At 44.2% G+C, this 23940-nt stretch overlaps 1 protein-coding gene across 1 annotated transcript in view; it reads left to right on the top strand.

The window, feature by feature from the left end:
• Positions 1-23723, top strand: part of EPG5 (ectopic P-granules 5 autophagy tethering factor) — a 2517217-nt gene extending 2493494 nt beyond the window's left edge. Inside the window, exon 44 of the mRNA XM_069626898.1 lies at positions 21527-23723. Within this exon, the coding sequence (XP_069482999.1) occupies positions 21527-21709 (183 nt within the window). The 3' untranslated portion in view covers positions 21710-23723. The remainder of the gene's footprint in view (positions 1-21526) is intronic.
• The last annotated feature ends 217 nt before the right edge of the window (positions 23724-23940 follow it).

Here is a 23940-nt window from a genome sequence, read left to right as displayed (position 1 = left end):
AGGGGGAGGCAACCCTTTTACCGGGCACTATGCTCTTTCTTCTTAGCTCAGTTAGGGCTCACTAGCTTCAAGGGTGAAGGAAGTGAGGGGGGGTGGCTTTGAACTTTTAGTGAACCATTTAACATGTTTTACAACTTTAATCAGCTGAGGCTGATCACTGCTTTCAATTACAACATGTCTGTACAAAAATGCAAACTCCACCCCCCGAACATGGCCTCTCAAGATTTTCACGTGAAGACTCATCAAGGCATACTCCTGGCGCCAATCAACTACTTCACCTACTGTAGATCTGTGTGTTCACAATTAAATAACTGCTCATCCTTAGTTGACAGCCGCACCAGGCATCATGGGTACATCTGGTTCTCCAGACCAATGTTTCGCACGCTGGGAATCTGTAATGACCACTACGAGAAAAACAGATACACCTGAGACTTTGGTTGAGGCCTATAATCCTGTTTTAAACTCCTTTTTTGATAGGGTTGCTCCTGTTAAAACAAAAAAGGTTTGTCTACACTCCAGGCAACAAAAATGGTGTACATAGGAGCTGGCCACGCTTACAATAGAGCTAAACGGCTAAAAGAAAAGAGCCTGGCAACAAAAAAAATTGCCTGGAGGATAAACAAGCCTGGAAATCATTGGCAGCTGAATATAAAAATGCTATTTGTTATGCTAAAAAAAAAAGTATTACAACGCCCGTATTTCATCATCAGAAAATAATATGTGTGAACTATTCTCCATTTTAGCCGAGTTAAAATGCTCGATTGGAATGGGAGATTGTTTTAATCTTGATATTCAAGACTGTATCAGACTCCAAGGTCATGTTAAAGATAAGATTGAAAAAGCCAGGGAAAAATGATTGCGAGTAAACTAGCAGAACCGCTTGTTAGTATTACAACTGTGTGCTCTGTGGGAACTCTAACTCATCCTATTGATCGGAACCCCGTGTCAAATCCATCGAGGTGCACGATATGCTCTCCACTCTTAAAAGTATGCGTCTGACAATAGTCACAAACGTTGTTTGCCCAGCCAAGATTGTCCTCAAATTTCCAGAAATGTTTTCTCCTTTTCTGACTCCTTTTTCCAACGCTACCTTTCAGCACTGTTTGGTGCCTGAGATTATTAAACATTTCCAAGTTACACCACTGATAAAATAATAATAGGGCCTGAATCTATCTGAGCTAAATAGCTAGCGGCCTGTGCACCAGCACCCCAACCGGCCCATAAAGCTGGGGGTTCCCCAATAGCACTTTAAGATGAGGTAGCAGCACCCGTGAGATGGATGGGGATGCAGATTCATACTCCTGCATCAAATCAATAATGGCAACTCAATGGTTTGGCAAAGGGAGTCCGTTTAATGACAAGTATAAAAAACAGGGAGTTCATGAACATCAGCTTGATCTTCCTTCTCGCTTCAACTCCAATGAACTTCATAGAAAACACATCTTTTATACTAAAAACTTGTCATCACTGACATGTAACGCTTCAAATGTTGCATGCAATTCTATTGCTTATAGGAAGGAAGCTTTACTATAGGTACTATATCTGTATTGGTAACGGGGTAACATGATTGGGTAATCAGTGTTAGATGGGGCATCTAAGCCCTTCCTTCAGAATAGCTATTGTGGACGTCACTAAACGTACGACGTCCCATTGGTTCTACAAACTATAGGATCCTAGATTACTTGGTCTATTGTGATTGGGTTGACACCAAGCCTCCTTGTATTTTCCACTGGCTTAGCAGCGTGCAGAATGGTCAGCCAGGTGCAGGGTGCTCGCCCGCTCTTCCAGCCTTCCCCCAACCATTGCCATCATCAATCACCTCCCCAATGGCCATGTGTTAATTATTTCCCTGTTGGTTTGGCCTTGAGACTGTATCTCTGTCGGGAAGAGTTCAGATATCTGTGCATGGCACAAGTCCGCGCCTAGGTGTGAAGGCCCCAACTCTCCTTAGTTGGCAGGTTACGTGATTCAGACTCTGTGAAATCGTCTCCCTTTCCCTGCAATTTGTATATTTGATTTAGCTTTCTGCCCTCCACCTGCCTTCTGCTGCTTATCTTGACTTCTTTGAACAGGATACTTCGCTCTTTGCTTCATAAATCGTATCTATGGTTCATCTATGTCAGCCAATGTAACCTTGGCTTCTTGGTACGGGTTGCATGCGTCTGAGTTTCATTTCTTGTCTTTTAGCTTTCTGTGTTGAGGGGCTCCTCTCCTGTAGCCTTTTAGTAACGTTTGGTTGATTCTGCTCTTGTGCACAGTGGAAGTATACTTATATAAAAGGCTCCTTTTTGAGGTAGATATGTATAGGTGGCGCTTTCCGCAATTTATTTTACTACTAAGCATAGCAGGCCGCACGATTTTCTCAGCTTTCTTGCGGTTCCAAGCATATGTACACGTGTAAACTGGCATAGCAGGCCGCACGATTTTCTCAGCTTTCTTGCGGTTCCAAGCATATGTACACGTGTAAACTGGCTGCATATATTCATCACGCTTATGGCATAAGCTTCATACCTTTTACATTGTTATTTCACTTTAGATGATGTCCCTTATCCATGGTGTTTCGTCTTTTTTCGTCATTCGCAGGTTGTCATATCTTCTATATGTGAGTCAGTCTGGGTTCTTGTGACATCACCATTCGTCTTCCTTTAGGAATTTCTTGGCTTCTTCAGGCATTGTGTTTTGGCAATTGTCAGTTGGTCTCACTTATCGATATGGTTTTCTCAATGCGTACCTTACTGTCCAAGGTTTCTTAAGTGCAGGTACTTCAATAGGTGCTGTCTGTCTGATAGGTACCGGGCAGAGCCGCATTGCGGCTCTCTGCTAGTTTATTTGCTCATCATACATCGGCGTGATAGTTCCTGGCACTTCAAAATGGGCGATTTGAGTGCGGGTCAGGCTTGGGGCCTCTTCTACACTCCCCCCTCTGGGCGATTCATCGACCACTTTCATTCTTTCCTTGGTATCCATCTTTTCTGCATCCTCTGCATTCAATTCTCCTTCATCTTCTGTGTTCACACACAATATGTCTCTTTGGGGTTCATATTTTTATGACTCCCTTCAAGCTTTCTGCTGCTCTCACGTGTTCATCTTTGTTCCATGTCATCAGTTGACATTGTCCATTTGGGCTGCAATAGATCCATCTTCCCACATAATTTCTGTGTTTCCTTGGATACCGAAACTTTGTTCCTTCTGATGCATAAATGCTAGTTTTCATGAGGTCTCTTATTTCTTCATCAGTCAGGTCTTTGGACTTCCATCCGAGTTCGACATCAATCATGATCTTCATCCCTATGGCTTTTTTCGCCGTCTTCTGGTACTGGGAGATTATTATTTTGATAACACAGAATCCAAGCAATATCATCACTAGCAGGGCTCCTAGGAATTTGAATGCATCCACCATCCATTGTGGAACCCATGAGAATAGCGATCCAAACCAACTGTTGTCGTCCACTTCGTCAGTTTCATCAATCATTTGATTCTGTAATTCCATCAGCATACCTATGGCCTCTGTTAACATTCCATTTTCGTTGTGAGATGGTATAAACGTGCAACATGATTCTCCGATTTCTGCACAAACACCTCCATCCATGGCTGTGATCATGTCAAGGACATATCTGTTCTGGAGAGTCATTAGTTGAATCGCCCTTAACTCTTCCTTGATCGCGTTGAATCCCTTTATGGTTATTTTGATGGTTTGCAGTAACTCCCATCTGGTTATCTGCAACCATTTAGTATTTGTTCCAACTTGGATCCGTGGCATGAAGATTGTATTTAACACTGATGAGGTCAGACTGCACAGTCTGTGTTCATAGAGGATTGCATGGAAAGCTTCTTCTAATTTGGAAAACAAGTAATTCTCTCTCTCCATTCTTTTCATCAGTTCCACAGATCTCCTTTTTCTTAAGTGAGCATCGGCTTTCGGGAAACTGTCAATATTCAGATCACTTTTTGGAATCACCAATGCTGGGACATGGACATTCACTATTGTGCATATAAATCCCCAATTCTTCGGCAGCCTGATATATGCCCTGGGTCCACATGCCCAGTAATGATCCATGATTACTGCGGTACCATGTGCCATTCCTGTGGCATCAAAGATACGTCCACAGTTCCGATTTTGTCCCATTTTCCTTGTACCATTGTTTCTAAAGCATAGTTTGGCATTTTTCAGTGGCACTATATGTAGGGGTCCTCCTTTGTCTTCGACCCAGGTTAGTATTTTTGTGAGTTTTGGCCATAAGGGTCTGCATATCTTCTGCAAATTGTTTTATGTCCTTATCCCTTTTTTTGCTCAGAGGAAATGTCCAATTTTAAGCTACAATTTTGCACAAAAGTTCTTTATTTTTGTTTTGCTGGTCATGCGTCCTCCTTCCTCGTCATGAATCTCGTCTGCACGTGCTGTGGTTTTCCCCCGTTGTCTGTCGTCTCTACGCGTTGGGGTGCAAGCAGGGGGTCTTTTCTGAAGTAGGTTTGATGTCGCCCAGGAAAATCCAAGCTCTTCTTCTTTGTAGTTTGACTGCAGATGGGGTAACGTCTTCCACTGTGAAAGGTCTGATGAACCTTGGCTTGTCCCACTTTTTTCTCGTGTGGTTTCTCACCAGGACCGTGAACTGAGTGTGTAGCAATATCTCCTTCTGTGTTCTGTTAAGCTCACCTGACTCCCACGGAGGCGCTGGCCTGGTTCGCTCTGCTGTGACCTCTTCTAAGGTGATGCGCAGGGTTCGGAAGATGGACTGGACCGGGTCCCCAAATCTGGCTTGTCTGGCTCGCAGAAGTATCCTTCTGCAGGCGAAAATAGGGGATTAACTGTCTGCGGGGTAATGCAATCGGCCTCCCACTTACCCCTCTCACCCTCCTTGAAACCCTTCTGTGATTTCTCATAGCGTCTCACCTTAGGGTCTGGAAGGACGAGCTCTCCATCCTGCTTCTGATGCAGGGGCGCGTTGGTGTCCAGTTACTTCACTGGATTTTCGTATTGGTGAGAACCAAACTTGCTTGGCTTCCAGGTAAGTTTTTTGATAAGAGGTTCCCCTTGTGTCCATGCATTAGTGTACTAATGCTAGTGTCTTTTTCCCCATAGGGGCCGGGGTACGGAATGCCGGGGAACAGGCACCGACCCGAGATGAGAGGTGAAATCCCTGTAGAAATCAGGTAAGTCTTTAATGAGCGTTTTTTTGGTAATGTCTTTTCATTCGCTCATTAACGCTGATGTCTCTTTTTCCCCTTAGGGGCCGGGGTCCGGAAATGCCAGGATGCGGCGTGGACCCGAAATGAAGAGGGAATGAACCAACAGGTAAGTCTTAACATGGAGATTTAGCTTTCCTTATTCCCTTCTCTCTCTCACCTTTTGTTCTGGTCTTTTTCTCCCTAGGCGCTGGGGCGTGACTGCGAATCCGGATGATCGCTGCTGAACATGGAGGCGCCCTGTAAAGGTGAGTGGAATGCGGCGCTGCAGCGATCGACGCGATGAGCTTTTAAATTAAAGTCTTCCTTTTCAGGATTGTCGGCGAGATGTCTCCGGGATGCGGATTTAGCAGGTAAGGACTTTTCCTTCTTCTGTTCTCTTCTTCTCTTCCTTTGCAGGTGATCCAGGATGCTGGCAGGCGTGGCAGAAGTCGGGATGCAGGAGCAGACACGGTGAGCGTCCAGCTGCTAGATGCAGAACAACGCGAAGCACGTGTGGCTGTTCGGGTGGGGTTTAAATAGCCTTGGAAGAAGTTCCAGGTATGTATCCTTCCTCCAATCAGGTATGTATCCTTCCCCGACCACGCCCGGATGGTAAATTAGTCCCACAGGTAAAGTAGTTCCTTTCAGGCCTCAAGGAGGCCGGGATCCTGCAGCATGGTCTGCATCAGGTAAGTGCACCCAAGCATTCCCATAATGAGCCTGGCGCCATAGGCGCCAGGACACTGTCCAAAGGGCCCCTATATGGGGTTGCTGGGTCCTTCCTTGGGGACTGTATGTCCGCTTTCGGGGACGCCGGGCTTGAACCGGCTCCCCGGGAGCGGGCATCATGACATGTTCTGTGCTGACCCACACCCTTTTTGTCATCGTTGCAGCTGTCCTGAAATGACAGTAAGACAAGATGTCATGCAATTAAAGTAATTTTGCATTTCAGACCCTAAGATTTCTCGTGTTGGCTGGGCATCATATCTAGCTCTGTCTCGGGGTGTCAGCGGAGTATGCATCCTTCTGCCTGTTGCTATTTCGTGCAGCGTAGGTTGATGGCCAGAACCAGGCTGGTTTCTGAGTGCATGCAGTGCCAATGGAAGGCAGTGTAACCATCCCTTCTTTAGAGTAAGCTTCAATTTGCCTATCCTTTCCTTTAATAGGCCGTTGAGCTTCTCACATATCCCATTACATTGCGGGTGATACGCCGACGAGAACTTGTGCTTTATACCAAGTAGCAAGCTAATCTGTTTGAAGACTGCATTAACAAAGTGAGGCCCATTATTTGACCTCATGACCTCACATAGTCCCCACCTGGGAAATATTTCTCGCACCATAAATTTGGTTGCACAGGTAGAGTCTGGGTGTGTACATCAACCTGCTTCTATCTATCTAGAGAATGGACACACCACAACAATTAAATACCTGTACCCGTTACATACTTGAATCATATCGACATAATCGGCATGCAAGTGCTGAAAAGGTCCATTTGGCTTTGGGATGACTCCTCTAATCACTTTTAGTGTGTGCCCAGCCGTGAACTGTTGGTAGATCATACAGTTCATCATAAAAAATGCGACGTGTTCTGCTAAGTTTGGTACAAACCAGTCTTCAGCGACCATTGCTGCTATATTCTCTTTCGACATGTGTGCCGGATAATGCAATTGTTCCAATGCTAATTTTAACAGGGCTATAGGCATTACTGGTGTACCAGTGCTGTCTTGTCGCCACAAGCGTTCCGAGGGTTTAAAGAACACCCTTGCCGCTTCCAGAGGTTCTTTTCTTCCTGTGGTGCTTCCCCTTGGAGTTCCATTAACTGGGTTTTCCCCATGTTGCTATAACCCTCAGGTTCACTTTGTGCAATGATCATTTTTTCATTTACATCAGTCCATTTACATGAGTTATTTCCATGCCATTATGGTTTTGCCCTTGGATGCCATACGCCTGGCCTCTCTGTCTGCTGCTTGATTTCCTCGTGAAATAAAATCCGTCCCCTTAGTGTGGCCGGCGCATTTCATGACTGCTATGCCCACTGGGAGCTGTAGTGCCTTAATGAGCCTATCCAATAGGGCTGCGTGCTGCACTGGCGTGCCGTCCGCTCGTAGGTAGCCCCTCCTTTTCCAGCGCGCTAAGCCTGTGTGCACTGTTGATGTCACATAGGCGGTGTTACTGTACACCGTCACTTCCTGGTCTGCGTAATGCTCTATGGCGAGTATCAACTCTAATAATTCTGCAGCCTGTGCTGAATAATGAGATGGTAATCATGCACTAATAAGTACCTGAAATTCTCCATCTGCTGTGTGCTTTACCACAGCAGGGCCTGTGTACCTCTGCCCATCATTTTGATAGATTCTCAATGAACCGTCAACAAAAACAATTTCTCCTTCTGCCGATGTATTTTCTTTCACCCTGGGATTTCTTTATAGAATTCCTCATAATTTGCGCAGTCATGGATCGGTTCTCCTTCAGTGACTGGCTCTGCTATAAACATAGCTGGGTTCACTATTTTACATCGAACTATCTTAATGGATTTATTCGATATGATCACTTCATAAGCAGAAGCTCTCTGAGATGTCAATGTGCCCTTTGGTTTCTCTATAATGGCAAATAGTGCATGCTCGACGAACAACGTCATTGAGCATCCCATCACAATGGTTGTAGCTTTCTCTACGGCGAATGCTGCGGGAGCTAAACTCTGTTCGCAAGGGAAGTGGCCTCTCATCACTGGGTCCGAATTCCCACTGTAGTATACTAGGGTCTTGTACCCCAATGTGGTTCTCTGTGCAAGTACTGTCGTCATAAAGCTGCCATTCGTGTGTGAGAACAGGTAGAATTCCTCTGCATAATTGGGAATCCCTAAAACTGGTGCGTGCAAATGACTTTCTTGAGTTCAGTAAACCTCTCTTCCATAGTCTCAGACATTCAATTCTTTCTTTTGTCACATGTGCTTTCTTCAGGGCCTGTAACAAGGGCTTGGTATATGAGCTGTAGTCAAAGACCCATGCCCTGACGTAATTGCAAAGACCTAGAAAACTCTGCATTTGTTTTATTGTGTGTGGCTTGGCTGTGTCCAGTATGGCTTCAGCCCTTTCAGGGGTAATCAGTTTCCCTTCATGCGAGATCAGCTGGCCTATATACAGCACTTCTTGCTGACAATATTGTAACTTTTCTTTGTCAACTTTATATCCTTTCTCAGCCAGTATAATCAATAGCTGATTAGAAACGTGTCTGCATTTTTCCTTTGTTATTGCTTAAGTCCATTTGTAGGACTCTGTTGAAAATGGAAGGAGACTCACAGTATCCATGGGGTAGCCTCGTGCTCTTCAGACGCATTTGTCTGAATGTAAATGACGTCAAATCTTGTGGGTCTTTGTGTAATGGGATTGTGAAAAAACACATTTTTCAAATCAATCACTGTGAAATATTGAGCCTCAACAGGTATGTTACATAGGATCATGGACGGGTTAGGGACTGGAGGGAACTCAGCTTCAACAATATCATTTATCAGGCGCAAATCTTGAACTAGCCTCCAGGACCCTCCCTTTGATTTCAGTTTAATCCTTCTCCAACTCCCTTCAATAGGCCTACATCATAGGGGCCTGTGGTTCACACGGAGACAGGCACCTGGGCCATGTCGTCATCAAAATATTCAGGGCGTTTTTTCGCCAACATCATTCTCTGGGGCACCTCTCTTGTGATCATTCTCACCCAGAAAATGAAATTTACCTCGACTGATGTTTCGCCTACATCTGTTTGTTCACCAAATAGATCGTCATCAGTGACGTCAGTTAGTCTGTACCCCTCTTCAATGGCGATTACTGTTCACCATTGTCTGCCTTCATCATCACACCCATTGATCAGTGCCATTCTCCATCACACTATGGCTGTGTGTATTGCCAAGGGAAACATTTCTCCTCGTGCATAGGTATTTGTGGCCTAAATAGAAATTCATCTGGGGTCTCATGGTTTTGTCTGCAAGGCCTGGTAGCCCTGCCGTTAGTATGCGTATCCCATATGCGAATATTTCTGGTTCCAATGGGACAGCTCTCACAGCTGATTGTCCTGCGTATGCTCAAATCATTTCGCATACGTTCAAATAATGCATTCCTGGAATCAAACATACTATGCCCTTCTCCGTGAATGAGATTGTCATGTTTAACTTCATCATTAGGTCTCGTCCCAATATGTTTACTTGGGTTTGTCTTGAGTATAACAGTGGCACATTCATGTCACATTCTCCTATGTAAGAGGAACACAACTTGTTGCTCCTGTAAAGCCCTGAGTATTAATAGCATCACCGGACAAGGAAAACTTGCCTTCACGTATACACGAACCTGTTGCACCTGTGTCAACTAAGAAGGAATATTCTTTATCCCCTATAAGGACATCTACCCTTGGTTCCTCATGAGGGTCTGGTGTCACTGATAGGATAGAACACATCAGGCTTCCCAGTGAGCTGTCCTAATCCATATATAACTTTGTCCCACTCTGCTTGAATGGACTTCCTCCATCACCAGTGTTAGCTCTCATTCCAGAGTTCGATGCCTGTCCTGCACTTGTCTGTGACAGTTGCATCGGCAAATGTTGAGACTGTCCTTGTGGATAACTTATCAAGTTCTGAGGTTGCGAGCTTTGCTGTGCTCATGGCACTTGCTGTTGCACTGTGTGATTCTGTGCAACTCCATTTCCACCCTGCTGAAAAACCACAGTTGGATTCACCATTCCTACTCTTGTCCCCTGGTTGCTTTGCACCATGCCTTGACTTCTGCATGTGCGTGCTAGATGTCCTGACATCTCACACGTCCAACATATCGGCAGAGGTCTGATTATTTGCCCATTTGGCATATCCTGATTGCTGTTTTGCATGTTTTGAAAACCTTCCTGATTGCACTGGAATCCTATTCCTCGAAAGCCTCTCCCTCTGGGGTAGAACCCATGACTGCCCTGACTAAATTGCTGTTGATTATTGACCTCCTGCACGTTCGTTCGGTCCGTCTGTGCTAGTTATCATTGCCCCTTCAATGGCATATTTTGACAATTTCTTCTGCACTAATTTGCCCTCTTCAACTTTTTCGTGCAGCCTCTTTTTTGTGATTCTCCTCCAGTAATCTGCAATAGTGAGCTATGGTCAACTGTATTTCAGACCACGGTTTGGCCTCAATTCCTACCAATTTCTTGAGCAGCTTCTGTACCTGATCTGGCAGCACTTGGCATAATATATGGTAAAACACGGGTATAGATTTCTCCCAAGATTCACAAGTTTCGAGCACCCACGTGTCTTGGAAATTCTGAATTTAAAGCAAAGGATCCTTTGACTCCTTCATTTTTCGTGTCATTATGGCTCCCATGTCCGAAGTATCTGGGTTTAGTAATCGTAATGCTTTCCATACCGCGGCTCTGTAGTTGTTAAATGGAGCTCCATCGTGTGCAGTGTTAACTGTAGTCAGGCCAGGGTAACCTGCACGTTTCCACACATTGTCAGCTCGATAAGCAAGTATGGCTATTAAAAGACCTTTAATATCTCCAATAGCTAGAGTGTTCTCTCCCGTTATTTTTTCCAGCTCATGTATCCATTTTCAGGTTTTCTCGATCCATGTGTGGCCATGCAATATACTGTGGCCTCGTTCCTCCTTTCTTGAGCAACGGGAATTGTGATACGTGAAATTCCTTTTCCTCTCTTATGTTTCTATCCACTGCAGGGGTGATAGTCCTGCATTGCCATCTACCTGGCAATGTCCTTAGTCGGCTCACATAGGGTGGTGGAGACACCCGCCCCTGACCGTAAGATACTCCTTTGTGTCGGTCTGATTGCGTGGCTGACTCTAATGCCTTAGGTGCAGATTCACTAGAATCCAACCATCCTATTCCCCTTTCCCTTGAGAAGCAGTTTTCACGCCTTCTCTCATCCTCCTTTCCCTCATATTCCTCTCTTTCCGCATCTGACATTGTCTGTGCCCAACTCGTGCAACTCCTCTCATCACCCTCGTTCCGATTTAGTGTCAACCCATCTAGGGTCAGCTCTCTGTTTCTACTACTTCTGGAAACGTTGTCAGTGTCATACAATTGAGTGCTCTCAAGACGCTCGTCCTCTCCTGTCCCTTGGGGTACTTGTTCTAGCCCCATTTAATCATATATTCTATTGATCATCTCTCTGATGCTTCGGGTTCGAAGTCATCCTCGATATTTGCCCTAGACGTGCCAGGTACTGAATCGTACTCGGGAAAGAATTCTTCTATGTCCTCCAAGCTTACCACTGGATCAGGTTTTTTAACCTCTTTCCAGATACTCAAAATCTCGTGCTCTCTCTTTGCTTGCGTTCTATGTCATCATCGAACTCTCTGCGCTTCCACGTTTCCTCTCTGACTCTATCTTCTTCCCGTTTCCTTGCATCTCTCTGTTCATTTGCCCTTCGTGTTTCCTCATCCCTTCATCTTTTTATTCTCCTTTCCCTGATCTTTTGTTGTTCTTCTATCTTCCGTAGTTCCTGCCTACTCTGTTCGTCGGCTACTATCTGCTTGTGACTAAGTTTCCTTTCTTGCTCCTCGCGATACAATTGTTCTCGTCTCTGCCTGTCTCTTCTCGTGATCTTTCATCTCTCAATCCTTTTTCCTTTTCCTTATCACTTCTTCGAAACTCATCTAGCTCGCCCGTTTGTCTCACTTCTTCAAAGCCTTTACCATCGAGTTTCAACAGAATCTGACATCCCATCCATTTGTTATGTGTGAATGCTATCTCATCAGTTCTATCCTCATCTCCTTTCCATCTTTTGCCCTCTCTCTTGGTATCTAGAGATGTACTTTCTTGTTCCTGTTCTTATTTCTCCTTTTTCCGCCTCTCCTTGTCCCTCAGGACCTTGGAGGTGATATCTCTATCTGTGTCTTTGTCTGGGTTTTCGTCACTACTTTGCGCAGGTGACTGAAATGCTGGGTTGCTATATCCTGTGGCTGTTTTAAGTTCCTTTAGCGGGTATAATCCTTTGTCTTTATTAACTTCACCTTTTGTTTCAGGAGGGGCGGGTGGCACCGAAGGCATCTGACCCCCCCTCCGTGCATACGTTAAGTATCCAATCTAAAGGCAGCTCTTCCTCCTTGTCCTCTTGGTACATTTTCTAAACTCGCTTGGCGTTTGTCTAACTTCTTGCCCTTGTGCGTAGCGTGCAAATATGTCATCATGTGTTGCAGGATCGTTTTGGATAGTGACCCGCCCTGGGGCCACGGCATAAACATTTTGTTAGCGGTTCCCTTAACCCATTCTGCACTGTACCTTTTCAGCTTAGGTGCATGTTTTGGCAACTGTTTGCATAAGTGTATCAACGGTGTAACATCTTCCATACTTAAAATTATCTCTTTCTTCCTCACACAACACCTCAAAAATGTCCTTATTTATCATGACGTCAGAGAGAAAAAGAAAAGGAAAGAGAAAAACACAAAACAAATTTGACAGACAAGACTTCAGCCGGCTACACAGATCTCTACCCCTGTGAGTTACTCCAACATGGAGTGTAAGCCCATCCCTTTCAAAAGTGTCTTTATCCGCTTTGGTCTCCTAATTCGTCCTATTAATTCACGATGGATGGATGCAGGCTTCTTCTAGATGCTATATTAAGCGTAGGTACTTGGGCGTATCCTCTCTCTGCTCAAGTATCCTCCCGATATCCTCCTCTATGCTCTGGTATCTTCTCGTTATCCTCTTCTATGCTCAGGTATCTTCCCGGTATCCTCTTCTATGCTTTACTCAGTCACCCTTGAGTCTTTATTTCCTTCCCCTTCTATATATTCATTCTACTCTATCTCTACCGTTATTTTTTGTCACGCCTCCCACCGTACCTTCCCTTACTTATTCTAAGGCATGCAACTTTTTGCCAAAACGTTCAGTCTTGTTCACGCACCGTTCGCATGTTTCCTCTCTGGATCCTCGGGATCACCGCCTTCGTTACCGCCTCTCCTGCTGTTCACACGATCGGCTCCTCGTAGAAGTGGGAAGTGGTTCATGGGCAGAACACAGGTTCCTTCAAACCTTGACCTGGAGGATTTTTACTTAACTAACCCCTATCTACGGGGAGCTTCTCAGTCTACTTAGCCTGATGGCAAAAGGACTCATGATATTGCCGAGGACCTAGAGTTACTTTATGTCGACGGCCAATGGGTGCCTTATCTAATCAATAATCGATAAACCATCCTATCTCTGCTACCAATTGTGCACCATGACCCCAACAGGGCCCATAAAGCTGGGGGTTGCCCAATAGCACTTTAAGATGAGGTAGCAGCACCAGTGAGATGGATGGGGATGCAGATTCGTACTCCAGCATCAAATCAATAATGACAACTCAATAATTTGGCAAAGGGAGTCCGTTTAATGACAAGTACAAAAAACAGGGAGTTCATGTACATCAGCTGTTGCTTGATCTTCCTTCTCACTTCAACTCCAATGACCTTGATAGAGAACACATCTTTTATACTAAAAACTCGTCATCACTGACGTGTAACACTTAAAATGTTGCATGCAATTCTATTGGTTATAGTAAGGTAAATATAATATAGGTACTATATCTGTATGTGGTAACGGGGTGACAGGATTGGGTAATCAGTGTCAGATGGGGCATCTAAGCCCTTCCTTCAGAATAGCTATTGTGGACGTCACTAAAAGTACGACGTCCCATTGGTTCTACAAACTATAGGATCCTAGATTACTTGGTCTATTGTGATTGGGTTGGCACCAAGACTCCTTGTACTTTTCCACTGGCTTAGCAGCGTGCATAATGGTCGGCCAGGTGCAGGGTGTTCAACCGCTCTTCCAGCCTTCCCCCAACCATTGCCATCATCAGTCACCTCCCCAATGGCCAGGTGTCAATTATTTCTTGTTGGTTTGGCCTTGAGACTGTATCTCTGTCGGAAAGAGTTCAGATATCTGTGCATGGCACAAGTCCGCGCGTAGGTGTGAAGGCCCCAACTCTTCTTAGTTGGCAGGTCACGTGATTCAGACACCATGAAATCGTCTCGCTTTCCCTGCAATTCATGTATTTGATTTAGCTTTCTGCCCTCCACCTGCCTTCTGCTGCTTATCTTGACTTCTTTGAACAGGATACTCCGCTCTTTGCTTCATAAATCGTATCTATGGTTTGTCTATGTTAGCCGATGTAACCTTGGCTTCTTGGTACGGGTTGCATGCGTCTGAGTTTTGTTTGTCTTTTAGCTTTTGATTCTTGTGTTGAGGGGCTCCTCTCCTGCAGCCTTTTAGTAATGTTTGGTTGATTCTGCTCTTGTGCACAGTGGGAGTATACTTATATAAAATGCTCCTTTTTGAGGTAGATATGTATAGGTGGCGCTTGCCACTTTCAATTTTCTACTAAGCATAGCAGGCTGCACGATTTTCTCAGCTTCCTTGCGGTTCCAAGCATATGTACATGTGTAAACTGGCTGCATATCTTCATCACGCTTATGGCATGAGCTTCATACCTTTGACATTGTTATTTCACTTTAAATTCATGATGTCCCTTATCCATGGTGTTTCGTCTTTTTTCGTCATTCGCAGGTTGTCATATCTTCTATATGCGAGTCAGTCTGGGTTCTTGTGACGTCACCATTCGTCTTCCTTTAGGACTTTCTTGGCTTCTTCAGGCATTGTGTTTTGGCAATCGTCAGTTGGTGTCACTTATCGATATGGTTTTCTCAATGGGTGAGAGTTTCTTAAGTGTAGATACTTCAATAGGTGCTGTCTGTCTGATAGGTACCGGGCAGAACCCCACTGTGTCTCTCAACTGGTTTATTTGCTCATCATACATCACATACTTCGGCGTGAGAGTTCCTGGCACTTCAAAATGGGCTATTTGAGTGCGGGTCGGGCTTGGAATCTCCTCTACAGGCCGATATACATTTTTTCTTTTTTACTGAAAGTGGTGGATAACATAGGCACAAGTCAATTTAAATAATACATTGAAAAGAATGACTTTCTACACTATCGTCAGTCTGGATTCCCTCCCGGGCGTGGTAGAGAGTCGGCTTTGCTGGATCTTCTGTCTCAGATACTTCATATCACAAATATCGGAGGGTTGGGGATTCTTATGCTGTTGGATTTCTCTGCACCACTTGATCTTAGAGCACAATGTTCAATATGATATGGTATTTGTAACGCGCCTATACACAGGTGTTTCAAGACGCGACGAGGCAGGGAGGGGAGGAACAAGGGGAGACAGACAACGATCCTACTAGGCCAGGTGTCATTCAGATCGCGCAAGTGCAGGGGTGGGGGAGGGGGAAAAGTGCAAGGGGAAGGGGAGGGGGGGGGGGGAAGTGCAGTACAAGGTAGATTAAGTGAAAACCCAGGGTTGTACACTAATTCCGTATCATGGATTTCATAAATTCTTTTCTGACAGGTCATCTAAAGTTGGGGAGGCTAAATGTCAGAGGAAGAAGCAGTGGTCTGTGGAGTTCCTCAGGGCGCATGTTTATCATGTATATCTCTTTTCAATATGTATACTGTTTGACCTACTGTCTGACCACAATATTTTATTTACCAACTTTGCAGATGACGCACAGTTATTGATTGAGCTGTCTGGCGACTTAAGTACTTATCAAAAGAAGATTAATACGATTCACAGAATTATTACATTTTGGATGAGCTAGAATTGGATGTGTTTAAATGGTGCTAAGATGGCGCTGATGGTGGTGGCTTCAGTACAGAAATTAGCACGTTGAAACAAGATTATATCAGTTTTGCATTGATGGCTCTTCCATAAATATCCTTCGGAAGGTAAAAACCCTGAGTGTTACATTAGATTCTTCACTGATTATTGACTGCCTTGCTGGTGAGTTTTTAAGCTTTTATCTAAGGATGCACCGACAGATTCAAAATTATTTGTCGAAAGAAATTGTGCCACAATTGCTAGAGCTGTATTACTCACAAAGTTGGATTATTTTAACAGCTTGCTTGCTGGAACGTCCATCAAAACATACATAAATGACAAGGTGTTCAAAATTACGGTGTTCGAGCGGTTGCCCGCATTAGCCGCATGCAACACATTTCAGATCAAATGAAGGCATTGCATTGGCTTCCAGTGAAATCTAGAGTTGAATTTAAAGTACTGTCCATGGTACACAAATGTCTAAACAGCCAGGCTCCTAGTTGATTGGCTGAAGCTATTCAGCCATGTAAACCAACTTGCCTTCTTCGGTCTAACACTCAAGCACTGCTTGTCATGTCTAGAGTTCAGCGAACAAAGGGCAACAGAAATCTTTTTATTCCCTTTTCCCGATCTTTTGGAATGTACTGCCACTGGACATCTGATTAAAATCTAGTTTTCCTGTGTTCAGAAAACAGCTAAAAACCCTGTTGTTCGAGAAATATGAACAGTACTGGCATTTGAATCTGTTCTGGTTCTGGCTTCCCTTGAGTCTCCTGATTTTCTGTATTGGTTTTTCATTGTTGTTTGTCTGTATGTTTGTGTGGTGCCTTGATGCCTGTTGGCTCTGGTGCTTGATAAACAAATGAATAAAATACAATAAAATACCCTCCTCTGGTACTAGCCCCCAGTAGCGCAACACTGAGGATCTGGCAAGCCTTATCCTTATGCCATCTTTGGCAAACCTGTTGGGCAGTCCAATGTATGCAGTTCTCTAATGCATGCAGTGCCACTGGTTGCAGAGAGATGTTGGGAACTAATGATAATGGCTTAAAAATCAATGCACTGAATTGATCCATTTTGTTCTGCCGTAGAGGTGGGAATGAAAATCAAATACAAATGGTCCCTGGGCAGTGTCCCTATAAAAACTGTCAAACACATTATTTATTTGGGTTTCCCATTGTATGCTACCAAGAGCCCAACCAAAATGTATTGTGCCGCTACGTAGCAAGTGGGTTCCACTGGTTGCGCAAATTCATAAAATATATGTTAGGTTCTGTAGCAATGCCCTACACCCACTGTTAGAGCATTGTGGAGCACAATTGTACCTACAATGCTTGTCTCAGGAGGATAGCTCAGGGGCAACATGCTCGCCTTGGAAGCAAGACGACACAGAACAACACAGGTTCGATCCCCGGGTCTGTGCTTAGAAACCCCTGGGTATTAAACGCGTTATAAATATCATATCATATATGGCTTGGAAGTGCTTCATATCCCAAGGAAATATTTCTTGGACAGATAAGAGGGCTTTGTATGGAAACGTAGCCGCTTTCTGGATCCTGGTGGAACTTGGCTTACAATCATGTGACTCAGCTATCAGGACCCCAGTTAAATATTCAATATTTGAACATCTTGGCAAATTCTTCGATCCCAGGTACATTGCATCCTTTGAATGAGCTCTACTGAGAGTGCGTGTCTGACTTGGGGAATTTAGAGTGCTCTTTGGATGAACTGGTAGCAAATCCTATTCTGCTCAAGAAGAAAATTGAAATATGGGATTGGTGTAACCAGTGTGACAGCTGGGATATAAGGCCTATGAGCATTATTGGCAGGATAAATTGGAATATAACAAACCTGAAGGATATTTGATACTGTTTCTGAATCACATGACAAGGGAAACGTACATGCAATTTAGGTTTAACATTTTACGGACTCTTGATGTGGTGGGTCCAATGAGAGAGATTTCTCCAGATAAGCGGAGGTGCTGATTGTGTGGGTGCAATGCAGAGTCCTGGAGACACCTAATCGTGTATTGTTAAAATAGTGAGCCTGCTTCGAGAAGGTGTCTCAGGAACTTGGTATTTCTCCAGCATTGGATCTTTCATAGATTCACATGCTGTGAATATTCCCCGTCTTCATGCTGGGAATCCTCGGTTGACCTTGACGAGGTGGTCTTGTGCATTTTGGAAGGATTACAATGCATCGCCGGTGACTGGCTAGATTTGATTGAAGTCGTCAACGAGGTGTTTTTAGGCTTCGAGGGCGTGTTCGCTGCAGACAGGCTCGATTTTTGAGCTGTCAATCTGCGAGATGCTTCTGTTTTGAGGACAGTTCATTTGGGCTCTTAATCGTGTGATGCAACATGTCTTTTGCGATGCTGCCGAAGAGGCCGTTTTATTTGGACAACAAAAGTCCTTTATGTTAATCCTGCACCTAATGGCACACTTAATTTGACATGTGTAGCTGTACAATAACAAATGCCAGTAAACAAATTTGAAAATAAATATAATGGGCGTAGTGGACGGGTACCGAGCCTGGTGTTTCGCTGACCTCTGCTCCCCTTCCATGGACAGTGGTCGTTTATGCACCGTTTGCTCCTCGCTAGCCTCCTTAGAGCCGTGTTTATGTGGCTTCCAATCAGCTGTTGACGTGACCTTAGGCCCTGAGGAATGGGTTTCGCCCTCTCTCACTGACCTTGAGTTATGGCCTTGATGCTCCGATCCTGTCGTCGACTTCCTCGCCAGCGACGGTTGGTCTTTTGCCGGTAATGAACCTTCCCCCACCGACGGCTTGTAGCCATGGGATCTTCTATGCTTCTTGCCTGGCCGCATCTCCCACCGGGCTCTCTCCCTTGACCGCGGGCGCTTGTCTGCTGGAATGGCCATGCTTTTGGTCGACGCAACATCAGACTGGTAGTCAGGATAATTCCCCTTGTTTAACCAGTATACCAGCCTTCTATGTCTATCCTTGAGGGTCTTGGAGCTAAGACCTCCTCAGATAGTGCAGCCCTCCTTGGTATGATGTGGGTAGCGACAGTAAATACAGTCGGAGTGTTTGTTCCCTTCATAAACGTTCTTAAGGCTACAAGTGGCACAGGGTCTGAAGAGGGGTCTCCTTTTGCCCTCCATCCCCTTAGAACTTAACTTCTCACCTATGAAATGATTCCCCTCCTGGGGCTAATCATTTTTCTTGAAAAGAAAGCATTTTTTCAGTTGTTTTGTAGAAGAAATAACTTGTTTTTACTAACCGTGTTAAACCAGAGGACACGCTCTGCTGAACACACGGTTAGAATATGTAGGGAAGAGGGGGGTCTAATCTACAGTTACTCGAGATCCCATTGGTTGGGACCAATAGCACCCATAACAAGGGTGTTAGGCTATACAATTTAGTTTCTTCTTGCCTAGGGAAAGGCGCATCACATATTTACTGAGGATTCCCAGCCAGACGACAGGGAATTTTCAGAGCATGTGAATCTATGAAAGATACCAATGCTGGAGAACAGGAGTTACAGGTAAGAAACTCTTTATTGCACATAAGGGTAGATCGAACAGAAACCTTATGGGCTAAGTTGTCCATAGGGAATAACATATTACGATAGCATTAGTGCACTTTATTAGGGAAGTACTGCAGTTACCTAGTGAAAAGGTTGATTGACGTGCAGGTGTTTAAGACACATTAATGAATTGGTTCACTAGTTTTGTATTTCTTATCTGTTGCTAGTTGTGAACTCCTAACGGTGTGTAATATGATATTTAAGAATGTTAGCAATATGAGGTAAATGCTATAAACCAGTGAATAACTAACAATTGCCACTGATATGATTGTCTTAAGTCAGATTTTAAATGATTTGTTAGTTTTAAGAGTGTTTTAGTAAATCAATAATGAGTTATCGATTGATATCAGTTAAAGACGAATGAAATTGTGTTTTAAGACTTGCTTGTATGTTTTAATGTTTATTTAAATTGTTATATGGAAATGTAATACTTGTATCTTTTAATCTATAAATGTTTGAACTAAACCAAATATACAATAGAAAAAAAAAGATTAAGAGAACTAGCAGGGCGCCATCTAGAAATTGCTGTGAAATTCAGACGGTCCCCCTCCTTCATTGTTCTCCCCGCCATGCTATTCCTTATCCTGTGCTAACTTCTCCATCCAATGCCTGGTCACCACTTAGTCCATAACAGTCCACCCGTGCTGCCTCTTTGAATTCCTGCTGCTGCTTCTCCCCACTGGTATAGAATGAACTCCTGCTGTCATTGATCCACAGCCCTTCAACATCTTGATCCTTCCACAATGGCCAGTGCCACTTCATCCCATCTCCTTTGTAAACCACTTTGTTGCTTGTTGATGCCTGCCTCTGCATGCTCCCTCAACACTCAGCCTCTCTCTACTCCAACTACGGAAATAAGCATACACACAGAAATGAAACTGCGCACACAAAACATACCTTGTTGCCCGCTACCAGCAGCAAAATATGTCCACCAGAGCAACCCTCCAGCACTTTCCTAAAGTTCACTTACACCTCCACCCTACATCCCAAACAGACTATTTCCTGCATCCACCAGATGCACCCTCCACTTCCCACCTAAGCTGAGACCTTGTGGTCTGATCCCCCTGTTTCCTCCCCTTTGTTAGCTTTCCTCTTGTATCTCTGCTTCCCTCACTCTGTACTTCCCCCTATGAGTGCTCTGTTGCCTCCCAAAGCTAGTTCCACACTCAATAAATACCATAATAATAATAAAATCTCTAGGAATTATGTACCTGGAATTCTCCACGCCACACTGGTTAGACACGCTGACAGATTAGTCCCACACTCTGCAACTGGAACCTCCCATCAGATCTCGAAACCACTGAACCACCCAGTGAGTTACACATGCACTCCTGACAGTAAATCCGTAGTGCCGACAATGGCCATGCCACCCACAGAAGTGCCTCCCTCACCAGACTAGCGGTAGGCACTGCTGTACCACACCCAGGACCCTCAAAGTTGGGGAGGCAGGCTTGCCCCTCAACACTACTGAGTCAGGAAAGAGACCATGCTCAGCTGCCTGTCCTCAACACTCAACGCCTCCTGACTTAACGGAGAAAGATGTAACATATCCTTCCAACACAACAGTTAAAACAGAAGTGCAGTTTATCCAGAGTAATCAGCCCGCTTTTCAATAACCTTATAGCTGCCCCTTCATCCTTCCAGACCCGACTTCTATTTCCCCTCCCCTCTTAACTTAGACCTACCCCCATCTTGGCTTGCTTCTGTTACCTCCTGCGGTCATGGTGTCTGTTAGGTGAGTGAATCTTCATGGACTGGTGTGCATGAGTGGTAAGGGTGGTGACCTCCCACCTCCTCCCTTCGGCCCGCGTGGCGCCAATAGCTCTGCTACTAGATGTGAGGCCATGCTCCAGAAGTATTGGAGCAGTAACATTAGAGGATGACAGCCTAGAAATCATGTATTTGTGTAGGTGTTCTTCAGCATTGGATTCTCATAGATTCACATGCTTTTTGAATATTCCCCATCCTCAGGCAATGCTGGAGAACAGAAGTTACAAGTAAGAAATAGTGACATAAGGTTGCATACTTTAATGACGCCCTCTTTCCGACTTGATTTAATGCATGGTAGCTGAGAACATAGCTTACGTTTTACCTTTACATATTCTGTGTAGCGTGAAAGAAGCAACCGTTCATGCACATGTCTTGTTTTTATGCATTCATTCGAACCGTTCTTTCTTATGTTGCAGGCACTCACCGCTTTGGAGGCGATGGCATCAAACAAGCAGTATACAGAGTACCAGGAGGTGCTCTCAAAGGCCACCCAATTCATAAAATACCCTGGACACTCTCTTGAGGACGGAACCAATCTGCTGGCCCTTCTTATCAATGCTCTGTACCCGGAAGTTCATTATGTAAACATAATACGATAGACTAAAACCGTCAAGTTGCTTTTTTGGAGTGACACGGTTGCTGCTTTTTAAACTTTCACTGGAAGTTACTTTTAAAATGGTGTTTTAGCAACTGATTGCCACTACTTAAGACTTCTGGAAAAGACCCAGGAAGTCATCCTTGGCAATGGAGGGATTAGAAAGAGTGTTGCAATATTTACTAAAAATATTCCTCTTTAGAGGACAGAAATAAAGACCCTAGCAAAGGATAAGATTCGGTTGGTGACATTGCTTTGGTTTTGAATGAATTTTTGTTTGGTCTACTGCGACCGTAATACAACCCAAATAAGGCATCAGGCTGAAGACTTCATCTGCCCAGTAAACCAATACACTGGAAAATGTGAACATGACATTTGCTCTTCGTGGTCTTTACTGGGTCTTTTCTTGCTCATCATGTGCCTTTTCCCTCCCTTCTTTGGGGACAGAAGTTCATACATCAGTGAGTGCAAAGTTATTGTATTTGAGGTGGTATCTAGCGAGGATAATAGTGACAGATCACATATGGCCGGATTTGTGAACAGCTTCACGCAACGGATTGCCTCAAGACCTGGAGGCTGAGAACCTACTGCTGCCATCCAGCTGCCCATAAAGGCATGATCAAAGCAAAATAAGGAACATATTTTCTATGTATAGCTATTTTGTAATAATCTATCACTACTTCCAAACTAAAAACTGTTGGCCTTCCAAGGGTCCAGCAGCTGGATTTTTCAATAACTCTGATTCGTCAAAAAATTGTTCTTACAGTGAACCAAGGTCAAGATTTATGAACTGTGATGTTGAGTTTCTGTAACTAATCGTAAAGTATTAATTAAGGAGATTGGGGTTCGCAGGAAGAGAGGCAAGCATAAGAACGTCACATTGCAGGGATGAACCTGTTGTAAAACCAAGGCATATTTAATGTGGCAAACCCTGCTGGTGGAGGTACCTATGTGGTTTGGACTGTGAACAAAACATAGAAGTCTGCTGTTGCAACATACGTTTCTGATTTTCCAGGGCAGACTGCATAGGAGTGAACGTTTCAAAATGGCTCCCTCGTTGTAGCATTCTGACCCTGAACATGCTTCCCCATGATACTGCTATCATATTTCTTTCAAGGTATCCACTGTCGGCTTGCTTTAACCCTTGTTTATCAGATGGCAGTCAAAATGTGGGAATAAATTGTTAGTTCTTTGTGACCTGGGGACCGATTGTTTCACTGACTTCCTTGCTTGGGTCTGTTGCCGTTTGAGAATTCCTGCAGCTTGTTACACCACATGTGGATTCAGCTGTGCAATTTTAACCCATCATGCTGGTCTGCTGAGATCCTTCTCAGTTGACTGAAGGTCTGGCTTTTGTGCTGTAGAAGGACTCCTGGTAATGGGTGGATAGGAATCGGGGAAGTCCTCCAGGCTGTTCTCCCAGGCTAGTAAAGCCGCTGTTTTACTCTTTTGCTCTGTATTAATAGGGTGTGATGCTGACGGCATTCCCATTGGTTGTATCGGCCCCCTCTATTTAGTGAATCACATCTGGCAAATGGCCCTGCTAATACCCCTAAAAGAATGATTGATCAGAAGTAAAGAATTGAGGTTTCTAAACATTCTGTACTTGAAATTGAGGACGAGCAGTAGCATTTTACACGTCTTCCAAAAGCATCATCTGATTTCAATTTGTAGGATGCACCAAGGTGTTATGGTCAGCTAGACGAATAGTTATATTTCAAGTTCCCTTCAGCTCTCAAGCTCTTGGTCTATCGTGTAATGAAGCCTTGACATCCTCAAATACATTTACTTGGTCTAATGAAAATCCTTTGATATCACAGCAGTCTATTTGAATTAAATATTTTGATGGTGTGGCAGTTTTATCCAAATCGTGGTAGTCAGCGAAGGGTAATTGGGAGTCTCATGATGTACAACCACTGTGCGCTATGAAGTTGTTTCATCCCAATTTTGCGGGTCGTCAAACAAAGTACTATAACCCTTGGTAGACACCAATAAAAATCTGTGGCTGCCGGAAACAACTTTGCAGGAGCAGCAGCAGCTTAATGGCAACACCAGTGTTTGCAATCATCATCCTCCTCGTTTCAAGTAGTGAACTAGGGTAAACTTCACATGTATCTGTTTATGCAGTCTGATATAGGCATATGTTAATGGCATAGTAAAGCTATGTGCTGCTTGCTTTATACGTATTTTTTAATTTATTTTAGTCATGGTTTTTATAACACGTTTAGTTCCACG

This window comes from Ambystoma mexicanum, chromosome 6p (assembly GCF_040938575.1).
Source record: "Ambystoma mexicanum isolate Mex_15411 chromosome 6p, UKY_AmexF1_1, whole genome shotgun sequence".
Taxonomy (NCBI): domain Eukaryota; kingdom Metazoa; phylum Chordata; class Amphibia; order Caudata; family Ambystomatidae; genus Ambystoma; species Ambystoma mexicanum.
The sequence above is the reverse complement of the archived record's forward strand: the minus strand, read 5'-3'. Positions and strand labels throughout refer to the sequence as shown.